This window comes from Condylostylus longicornis, unplaced genomic scaffold (assembly GCF_029603195.1).
Source record: "Condylostylus longicornis isolate FDR11 unplaced genomic scaffold, ASM2960319v2 ptg000065l, whole genome shotgun sequence".
Lineage (NCBI taxonomy): Eukaryota > Metazoa > Arthropoda > Insecta > Diptera > Dolichopodidae > Condylostylus > Condylostylus longicornis.
Window position 1 is genome coordinate 256,039 of NW_026578033.1, and position 11,468 is coordinate 267,506.

The 11,468-nt window shown below is 30.8% G+C and overlaps 1 protein-coding gene across 1 annotated transcript; it reads right to left on the reverse strand.

The window, feature by feature from the left end:
• Positions 1–258: 258 nt before the first annotated feature.
• On the reverse strand, positions 259–10,809 carry LOC129612311 (uncharacterized). Its single transcript, XM_055525853.1, has 5 exons — positions 10,767–10,809; positions 2,705–3,696; positions 2,599–2,614; positions 2,110–2,482; positions 259–2,050 (listed from the first exon to the last, which is right to left on the reverse strand). The coding sequence occupies exons 1-5, from the start codon at positions 10,807–10,809 to the stop codon at positions 259–261; spliced, it is 3,216 nt and encodes a 1,071-aa protein (XP_055381828.1).
• Between the last annotated feature and the right edge of the window lie 659 nt (positions 10,810–11,468).

The following is an 11,468-nucleotide window of genomic DNA, read 5'->3' on the forward strand; positions in this document are numbered from 1 at the left end:
TCCAGTTACTTATGAGTTGCGTGATTATCAGAGTAATGATATATCTGGTAAATTTTATGAACCTGAATTAACACCTGTTAAAAATTCTGACGCCTATTTAGTAGAAAAAATCCTTAAAAAAACAGGGCAATAAAATTTTTGTAAAGTGGTTGGGATTTGACAGTAAACATAACAGCTGGATTAATAAAAAAAACTTAATTTGAAATTACTTGTACATTTTATTATAATAAATTTAGTTTTATAAAATTACATGACTATTTATTGAGTTATTTTTCTTCTTTTATAACCAAATGGCAACAAACTGTAATCAGGCAAAAATCTTCGCTTTTCGGATTTTGGTTGATATGTTTTGGTTTCAGACACCGTAATGAGTTCATGTTCTTTTGTTCTTCGAATATTGTCAGAAAGTATGGAAATATTTTCAAAATTGTTTAAATTTAAAACAGCTTCCAAATTGATTTTGTGTGAAGCGTCGTAGTTTAAGCGAATTCCTTTCACCTTACAAACCACTTTTTCAGAATTATCTTTTGTAGAAAAAACCTTATAGGCGTAATTTTTTGGACCACCGCTTACAAATTCTGTAACATAACTACCTTGGTCATAGCTTTCCAATTCATTAGTTATATCCCCTATAAACTCTCCAGTATGGGGTTCATATTCACCTTCACGACTCATGTAAAATATTGAGTCTGTATCGTAATATAAAACTCGATTATCTAGCTTTTCCAAGTATGTGTACAATTTTAGACGGGCTTGTGCGGTTGTGAATGCAGCAATAGAGACATTCACAGTTGATAAAGATTCTGTTACCTCTTCTTTGTATTGCCAGTTAATAACAATATTTCTTTCATTTATAGGTAAAATGTGGCATACTTCTATTGCTGCATTAGTTAACATCTCATACAACTCAAATGGCTCATTTATAATGTTTGTTTTTTGTAAGTTTTCTCTTTGTCCGAATTTACCCCAAAATGAATTTAACATCAATTTGGCAAATGATCGTAAACCAGGATTGTTCAAAACTTTTTCATATTCGAGCTGTATGTCTTCGTTTTGCAAAAAATCTTCAATATATTTTTCTTTTTGATCTTTAGTACAACATTTGCTGGGCCACCCTGAAGCTTCTTGTTTTATTTTTAAAAATTTATCCATCATTTTACTAAATAATCCTTCAGCGTTTTTAAGTTTATTATATTGTGATACGTCGTATTCCCATATTTCATACGTCTCCAATATTCTATAATTTTTTTCTAGAGCCTTAATAACTTCATCGATAACCCAAGTTCCTGTTAAGGCTCTTTCATCATTTGAATGTGTGCAAAATTTATTTTGATTTCTTTGTTCGCTGCATAAACGGCATAACGTAAACATTAATTTATTATTTTGCTTCAGCGGTAAAACCGGATGATACAAACGTTCAGGTGGCAATATTTTGCACTTTATGAGACCATTTATGTTTTGTAAATTTAATGAATAACATTTAGTATTTCCAATATGGATTTTGGAATGTCCAATAGGGAATTTTCCGTATTTACATACATATGGATATAAGGAACACACATCAATATAATTTATTTTTTCTGCATTTTTGAACTTATAGTAACTAAATGTATTTCCTGTGCGACCACCATAAAATGAATCTCGAGGATATAACGGGGTACAGTTTACTAATGGGTGATTTTTTAAATGCTCTTTCTGTTTTGTACTTAGTAAACTTTCAAAGTCACAAGCCCACATTTCCACAACCTCGTAACCTAAATTTCTTAATCGGCTACTTTTTTCAATTGTTCTTGCATAGCGGTGATGTAGAGTATCATTTAAATCATCGTACAAAGGTTTGTCACGTTTATGTGGTAGACAAGAGGGGTGTCCATGAAAATAGCATCCGTAAAACTCAAAAACTTGATTAGTTTCTTGGCAATAACCGTCTACTTTAACACCGGCCACTATAGCTTCCCGTTCTTTAGCTGCATGTTGAATATTGATTTTACGGTTTTCTTCTTCAAAAACCAGCCACTGTATAGCCTGCTTTGACTGATTATCTGCATGTCTATATCCATTTTTAGGAATCAGCCCGATAGTATTGGACTTAAGAAAATTTCCCGGAACACTAAATTGCAGGCTGATGCTATAGTCGTGGCTTCTAAAAACGGTTCCACATTACATTCAGTTATGAACAATTTTCGAAACTTAAGGCAGGCTTCTCTTAATATTACAACATCATAAATACAGTATTCAATAATATCACGTTGCATATTAAAAACACCATTTTTATGATTTTCATGCCATTGCAGAAATATGTCACGTTCTTTTGGTTTCATGCTGTTTGCCCCGTAGTATTCTATTGCTGGTAAAAGGCCAACATAATTCGCATTTTTTATGGTGTTAAATTTGTATGGAAAGTATCCTTTTTTAAAATTTGATGGTAAATCAAAAGCTTTCGGTAGTTCGGAGAGAGCCATTGGAAAATAATTTAGCGAGTCTAGAAATTTTATGTTGTCAATTAACATCATTATAATTTTGGTTCCTCTCATGATTAATTTAGGTTTTAATATAGTTTCCTGTAATATATAATTTAAGATGAACTGATGATCAAACGCTTGTCCATTGTGAGCTATAACAATAATTTTTTTAAAAACCTTTCTCAATGCTAACAGATGTAAAACAAAGTTGGCAATAACGTCTTTTTCTTTAATTATTTTACTTCTAAATTTGCATTTTTGGCAAAACAACAATTTAGATTCATCGATGCAACTATCACATCTCTGAGATAACACACATAAATTTGGTTCGTGAAGCCTTTCATTTTCACTAATTTTTTTTCTTGTCGTGTTTCTAAATCATAAAACACGTAAATAAAGTTGCTTAATGATGGTTCTTTGTCGTCTTTTTGAATAAAACATAGATGTCCTTGACTAACATGAATATTACAGGTTTTGCAAAATGATTCCCCGCAAATATGTTGTCGATTAGATTTATATGTCTTAAGACAACTTAAACATTTTTTCACTTCATCACAAATACTTTTGCTTTTTGAACCCGATGCTTTATGGTTTTCTAAGCAAATAGGGCTTCGAAACAGTCTGTTGCAATCTTTACATAAAATATTGTTTCCATTTGATCGGCATTGTGGTAATTGTTGACCACATGGGCATATACGAGAACATCTGTGGTCATTCTTTCCATGATACGGAATATTACACTCCTCACAATAATATGAAGAGCAAAAAGCCGCAGTAAGAGAGGAAATTACATTAAAATGGTCATCATAATGTAATAAATTGATCCTTTTACCATGATTACTCCCTTCAAATATCATATCTCTACCACCACCTCCACATTCATAAACAACAATTTTGTAATTATTTAAATGACTTTGAAATTGTTTTAATTCTGTTACTCCACAGCCGAGTACGGGAATTATGACGTTAGCTTGTTTTACCAATTCTTGGGCTTTTGTTAATTGTTGCTTATTTACATCTCGTCGAATTTTTTCATAGTTTACATCATTTTCTATTTTGGCAATAGCGGTAATTAGAGCACGGGGCAAACATAAGTTATCTTTATTGTTAATACTAATTATTCCAGTTCGTTGCTTACATTCCTCAACAAAATTGTTATATTTCTTGGGCCTTCCTCTACCAACAGGTAGACTGACATGTGTTACTGTCACACAAAAATTGTCCGTATTTAAACCTGTAACAAAAAAAATTATGTAATAAAAAAGATAATACAAAATCAAAATGTAGTAACAACTTACCCTCGGAATTACTTTGAAAAATTTTTGAAATTATATCCCATACGTCTTCAAATTTTAAACTTTCAGCTGGCCTATAAGCAAGCCACGCAGGACCGCGGTGTTGAAAACTTTCTCCACAAAAGGTCAACCCGACCATGTCACTTTTTGTCAGGTTTTGTAATACATATTTAATGATTTTTTCCACGGCTTCCCTTACCCAAGTAATCGGGTCTTCATTGGTGGGTATTGGATTTATTTTAAATATTATTTTTCTCCCACGTACCTTAAAACGCTTGATAATTGTAATATAATCACTTTCAATTGTATAGCGATTCGAATTTAAAAATTTTTGTAAAATAACTTTTTTAGACATTATGTTGTTTTTAAAATGACTTTTCCTAGCAAAATGATAGAAATAGAAGTTTTTACTCTTATTATAATGTTTCTTTCATTTTCAACGATCAATGTTTTTATTATAAATAATCTTCAACATTGTAACAATTATAAAATACTACCTGTCACAGGCTGTAATCGTATAATTTTGCATACACAAAATAATTCATTAAACATAGAGAAAATTAAATTCATTAAAAATTGAGAATGAAAAAGGATCTATAAAAATGATAAATTTATTAATTTAACTTGTTTCTTTTGCAGGCTTTTTTCATAGTAGGTTTATAAATAGATTACTTTGTACTATCTTGAAAGAAAACAAGTATTCTATATCTACCTTTTTGTAAGAATTTTTAATTAATTTACAATTTTACAAAAATATGTAATAATTATATCCTGTTAAATGTTGTATAAATACTGAGAGAATTTGCTACCAATATTATCAGTTTTCAAAATGGAACCAACCGAGGTTGATCTTATTTTGCAGGAGTTCATTACTCCATACAACGCTGTGGTAACGGACTGTCAGACAGTTGTTCCACCAAAACGCAAAAGAATGAAGCTGCACCATGAGGTGCATATGACACAACAACCACAACAGCAACAACAACAATCACAACAACAACAACAACAATCACAACAACCACAACAACAACAACAACCACAACAGCAACAACAACAACAACCACAACAACAACAACAATCACAACAACAACCACAACACCAACAATCACAATCGGAACTATTGTTTATTAACGCGTTTAATGAACAGCAAAATTTTTTTTCAAAAAAATATATAACTGTTTCCGAAATAGAAACAGATAAAATCTACGCCTTAAATGGCGTAGAAAAAAAAATATCCCAAAAGGGGAAAATTTATTGGGTGTTTATCACCCAATCCTTTTTTATTTTCATGCCGTTAAAATATGTGAATTTATTTTCACAAAAAGAAGAATATTGCCAAATGGCAAATTCAAACAAATTTTTAATTAAAAAAAATAAGCATGGAAATTTAGAACTAAGTTCAAAGTAGTTTTTATAAGTAACGATTAAGTATAATGAAAAATAAAAATAAAATTTTTATAATAAATAAGAAGTTTTTTGTTATTTAAAAATTTTTCAAATTTTTCAGAATTTCTATTACAGCTCATTTTAGTTTTTTCAGATTTAAAATAAAAGGTAACTAGACCTACATATGGATGTTGTATAATAATTATTACAACAAAAATTTTATAGGTACCTACATCTTAATTTTTCTTATCCGTAATTCTTATCTACAGGCGTGTTCTTTTCACTTATAGGTATTAAGGTCTTAAGCTATGTTGTACATTATACATAATATATACATATGTGCATATCATATTTTATTTTTGGTTCTTTACATATAAAAAATAAAAGTATGTTATATAATATATGCGTATTATTACATAAAGAATTTTTTATGTTCCACTTAACAGCTTCATAATCAAAACCAGGTAATTACTATTAAAAATACAGTTCTATGTTATATATTCTTCTATTACATAATATTTTTAAACCTCCAGCACTTTTTCTTTTTTCTTTTTATTTAATTTTCTGACCTTAAATAAAAATATTATTCAAATATGTAGGTATATGCATCATAAGATTATTTCTTTTACCTCTTTTAACGCGAAAACAAAACAAGAACAGCAAAACAAAAACAATGACCTCGACAGGTAAACAACATTCTGTAAACAAGATTAATGACCTGTTAAACCAGACAACTCCTCAACTCGTAACTTAACTTTTCAGGCCAACTTCCTAAAACTTCTTACTTCCTAAAAACGTATAATTAAACTCGTATCACCTATATACTTCAAAAGGTCAACACCAGTTATACAGGTCATGACACACTTTAGCAGGTCATCTACCTATACCAGAACAGAAAGTATGCCATCATTATTACAAATTGAAAACTATAAGTCTTTATGCCCTATTGCTGCACATAATGGAATTAAAAAATTAAGATGTGCTGTAAAAAATGCAATAAACATTTACATACATTTGATAAAGGAAAAAATACTGAATTAACTACATAATAAAAATATGAAAACAAAAGTTCACTTTAACTTGAAATTAAAAATTCATTATATGTATGCATGGGATTTTGCTTACAGAATTGCTCGAAAAGGAATATACGATAAGCTTGCACGAGATAGGAACCGGTTTCAAAGACGTATACAAATATTTGAACCAGTGATATCTGCAATTCTAACCTGTAGTCATCGAAAAAAAATATTTAAAGAAAGATTCCAAGAACAAATATGTACTATATATAATAATATTAAAGAAAAAGTAAAAAAAAAAAAAAAATGTGTTTTGTAATTTATAGGTATACATATACGTTCTATAGAACATTCTACTTTAAGAAAAATACAAATGCGTAATGTATTAACAACTAGACTTTTTTTTGATTAACCAGTTTTTTTGTATTTAAGTACAATCAAAGAAAATGAAAACAAGAATTTGTTTTTATTTTCAACGCAACTATTTGCATCAACAACAACAAATTTCATGCATCTTGTTTTTCTTATGCAAAAGTAAGCAATAAGACATTCCTGCTATTTCTTAATTATGCATAGTAAAAACAAGCAACTAGATATGTTATTGTATTAGTATTGAACTAAGGTAGAAGGAAAATAAAAATTATAGGTACCTCAATGTAAATAAAACAAGTTTTTTCCTTTTTTACTATCAAGGTAAAATTAAAAATACATACTTTCTGATATTTCTGATTACCTAATACTATTTTTAAAATATTTAATTTAAATTTCCTTATCTGCTGGACAACTCCGGCAAAGGAAACTCACATGTAAACAAATCATGCAAAGTCTCAAGTACGCTGAACTCGGACAAGTAAACAACTTGCTTTGCAACCTTTGACCTCATTGACCTGGCGACCACCTCAGCCTCGTACATTCATATGTACATGGGTCATAACACACTCAAACAAGTCATCTACCTATACCAGGAAATAAACGACCAGTTATACAAGTCATGATACACTTTAGCAGGTCATCTACCTGTACCAGGAAATAAGAAAGTGAAAGTGGGTCGTGCGATATGGGCTGATTTTTTCCCATCTCAGAGTGCCAGAATACCTACTCACATACATTTGCAAAATATTTAGAAGAAGTTTTTAAACAACATATGGTAACATAATAACATACAAAATGAGCAATTGACTGATGAAGGAAATACAACTCTACAAATTCCGCAAGTTTCACCAAGACAAGTTAAAGATGAGATCATTCGAAAATTAACAACATTTTGCGAGCCACTTTCTACAAGACTGAAGCCCGCCAGGAGCCGCCAATTATTGGAACAGACGCATGTAGATTAAGTTTCGAAACAATCTCTGCTAAACCGCCAACCTCGTTTGCTAACTGACCCCAATAATTTAAAATAAAAAAATTTAATGTGGCCAACACATAACCGACCGCGATGATAGTTAAGTCAAAATGATACAGAATATTATGCAAATGCCTGTTAAATACTTCTTTCCAATTTTTAGAGCATTAGTAAGCTTATAAATAACATACATATAAAAACGCAAACTTGGCCCTTAGTAGAGGGCTGCTTTGTGCTACCCGAATTCACTGAAATGCTCGTCAATTAGTTTCGGTAACACCCAGAATTCAAATGTCAAATCAATTCTTAAAAATACAAAAACAATTCTTAATGTTTTATGTTTTAGAAGTATGCCGATTGAAATATTTTTGTATTTTTTTTTAAATTTTTTGAGTATTCTTTATAATTCTTATTTTATTTAGTATAGTTTTAAAAGGTATCTAGATTATAATATTAATTTTTTTGCTTTTTTCTTCAATTTATTTTTAAATTTTATATTTTATTCAAAAATTTTACTCTTTAATCCAGTACCCTTGCATTCGAAAGACAAGAAAGGTTGTCTGCGCTATAAATTGTAATTTTGTTTTTTGTTTAAATGCATTATTCAGATGGAATTTACCAACCAATTTTTTTGAAATTTAAATTTTAAATTTCAAAAAACATGTAAAATCAGTAGAGTAAAAATATTAACCAATTTCCTTTACACAAATAATTTCCGACACACCTTCCATTTAAATTCCATATGAATTTGGAATTTATTTTTGATTTGCTCTCTGAGCTTGATGGCCTGCAGATACATACGGTATTAATTAAACTAAAGAATAAATTTAAATATAAGCTAAAATTAATATTATAAAGTGATTCTTTTACTTTATAATAAAAAAAGAAAAAAAAAATCTGATGTGGTCAGCACATAACCGACCGCATTGTGTATTGTCTAGTTAAATGAAAGTGTTACAGAATATTATAAAAATGTCTGTTTAATACTTCTTTCCAATTTTTAGGACATTAGTAAGCTTATAGTTAACATACTTAGAAAAATGTAAATTTGGCTCTTAGTAGAGTTTCGCTTTGTGCTACCCGAATTCCCTGAAATGCTCGCCAGTTAGTTTCGGTAACAACCAGAACTCAAATATCAAATTTCAAGAAATTCCATCAATTTGTTCTGTGGATATGGTGAAAAATGTAAAATCGGCCCGCAAATCAGTTCTCAAGACCTGATCTTTCCAAAAAAGTTATATGTTCATTGCTTTAATATGAGGAATTCATATATTAAATTTCAATGAAATCGGTTGATTATTTCTCTTTATGTACACAAAAATGTATATTTGGCCCGTAGTAAACGCCCAGTTGCTAATGCCTGATTTCTTCCAAAAGTTAGGAATTTTCGCGGACGGTCGAGCTGAGCTCATATATAAAATTTCAAGTAAATCGGTTGAATATTTTCTTCAAAATGTTGAAAAATGTAAAACAGGCCCGCTAAAAAGTGGCCTGATATATACCAAAAGTTGATCGATCCGTGCCATGGTGGAAACAAACTTACATATAAAATTTCATCAAAATCGGTTCAGCCGAACTTGAGATACACGCGTGCACACACAGACCGATAGACCGACAGACCGACAGACGGACAGACCGACAGGTTGCTAAAAATAGTTTATTTACACTTCCCTACTATGGAGAAGTACGTTCCCACCGAAAACTCGATATGCAAAATTTGTTGCCATCACATAACCTACCTATTGTTTACACAATACGGTCAGTAAAAATTAAAAAAAGTACAGCTAACCAATTTGAAAGCAAAGCTTTAATTAAAAAACCTTCAGAAGATTAAGTAATTCTAGATTTGACAAGTTAGCCAAGCAATGTTTTTAAGATCAACCTGAAACATCCATTCATTTTTTGAAAGTAATTATGGCCAAAATGGAAAAGCCAATTTAAAATATAAAAATAAAGAAAGCTTTTTATGCAGTTGTGGCCTCACAACTGTATAAAAAACTTCCTCTTGCTTTTAGAAAATTAGAGTGCTTTTTAAAGCAAGTTTTAATTTTTCTAAAAGCAAGAGGAGGCTTTTTATTATCTTTTTGTTTTAAATAATTTAAATCCATTTCCAAACTCTAACTCTCTCCTCCAACTTTTGCTTTTCAATTTGTAATTTGTTATTGAGAGAAAAAACATTTGCACTCATTTTTTGATTTCACTGTACAACAATTGTAGAGTAATTGGGGAATTGCTACATTCTACATCATTTAGGAGAACTCCACGCAGGAGAAGAGTCGCTTTGTAGTTGCTAGTTGCAAGAGTTGTACTCTTTTTAGCAATACTAGTAATTTTAGCAGGCGTCCTAGTTAAACCAGTCATTAGTACGTTAGATTTAGGACGTTAAAGCCTCAACAAAATTGTTGGCTAGTTTTCTTCGAAATTTAATGCCGCTCTCCAACAATTTAACACAAGTTGCAGGAAAAATGTGACTGCTATCGCTCCAAGTAATTTTGACATCGAACCACTTTTTAATGCATCATTGTATGCATTATTGTATGGATGAAATACACAAATAAATAAAAAGGCAGAATGATTAAAACCAAAAATTAATCAAACCCCATAAACACAATATTAAAATTATGTATTTGCAATGCTACAAAAATTTAAGTTCAAAGAAACCTTCCAAGAAAAGATACGAAAAATTTCTTATCTGTTTAAGATAAATATTCCTATACGTGTTCACCCCTACACGAATAGAATAGATCTGTTGCCACAATAAAGAAAAGTGGACCTAAATGACTACCCTGATGAACACCCAAAAAAGCATCCGAGAGAACGAAACAGCACCTTTAAATTTTTTCCAGACAAGTAAGTGGAGGCTCACGAAAAATTACGTCACGAGAAGCCCATGCCAATCAGTTTAAAAAGAACAACATCATCGGGATTTTATTAAACGCCTTACTAAATCAGAAAAATTTAATCGACCTGACCACCTAACTGAAGAAACTATGTTTATTAAAAATTCAAGCAAGTTAGTTACGACACACTGGTATTCTGGCCCAAATTAGTTACGACATACTAGTATAAGAATAAAAATAATCATAGAAGATTTTCTCGAAGAGTTTAGAAATAATAGAAAACTTAGCTACAGACCTATAATTACTAATTAAATGAGGCTTCTCTCATTGATCGGAATAGCATAGGAATTCTTCCAAACGTCCGTAAATACATGACAAATTGTAAAGAATAAATTCCCCGATGGGTTGGGGGGTAGAAATACGCTCAGCAGGCATGCTTGTGGTTGGCTGTGTTTTAATAGCCATATTACTTATAAACAAATGTGAAATGTCAAACAATAAGAATATAAATGTAGTAAGAATATCTACTAAAGTGTCAGAACACTTTACGGTAGTTGGCGATGGCTTAGCTGAATGTTCAAAACGTTCAAAAAATTCACCAGTGAAAAAAACACCAATTAGCGGAATTAATGAGCCCGCTTGGCAAAAGTACAATGGTTATAAGGTCTCCTCCTATGGGGAAAGTTAGATGGAAAACCAGAAAGATGGTCTGAAGAAGACAATAAAGGTAAAACCCCCAAAGGTAATGTAAAAAGCCCTTTACTTTAGGAAAGTGGACCAATGGTTGATTCGCGTAGAAGCGATTTGAAGAACCTATGCAAGCAACTGAAAGAAAAGATCTGCAAACTTAACGCAGAAAATTAAAGATTATTGGGATAGTGGAATACAGTTTCGAATGTCATCTTGAAAGGCAAAAAAGGGGTAATCATGTATGAATCAAATGAGGAAGGGTTGGCAAGGGAAACCGATTTAATTCTTAAAACCAAAAGGAACTCAAACTAAAAATTTATAGCACTAAAACAGAAAAATCTCCACCAAGGAAAAATGCTCAACTTAAAATACATAAACCTCCGCTAATAATAGCAAGTAATATATCTAACTACACGCAGCTAATAAGGATCCTC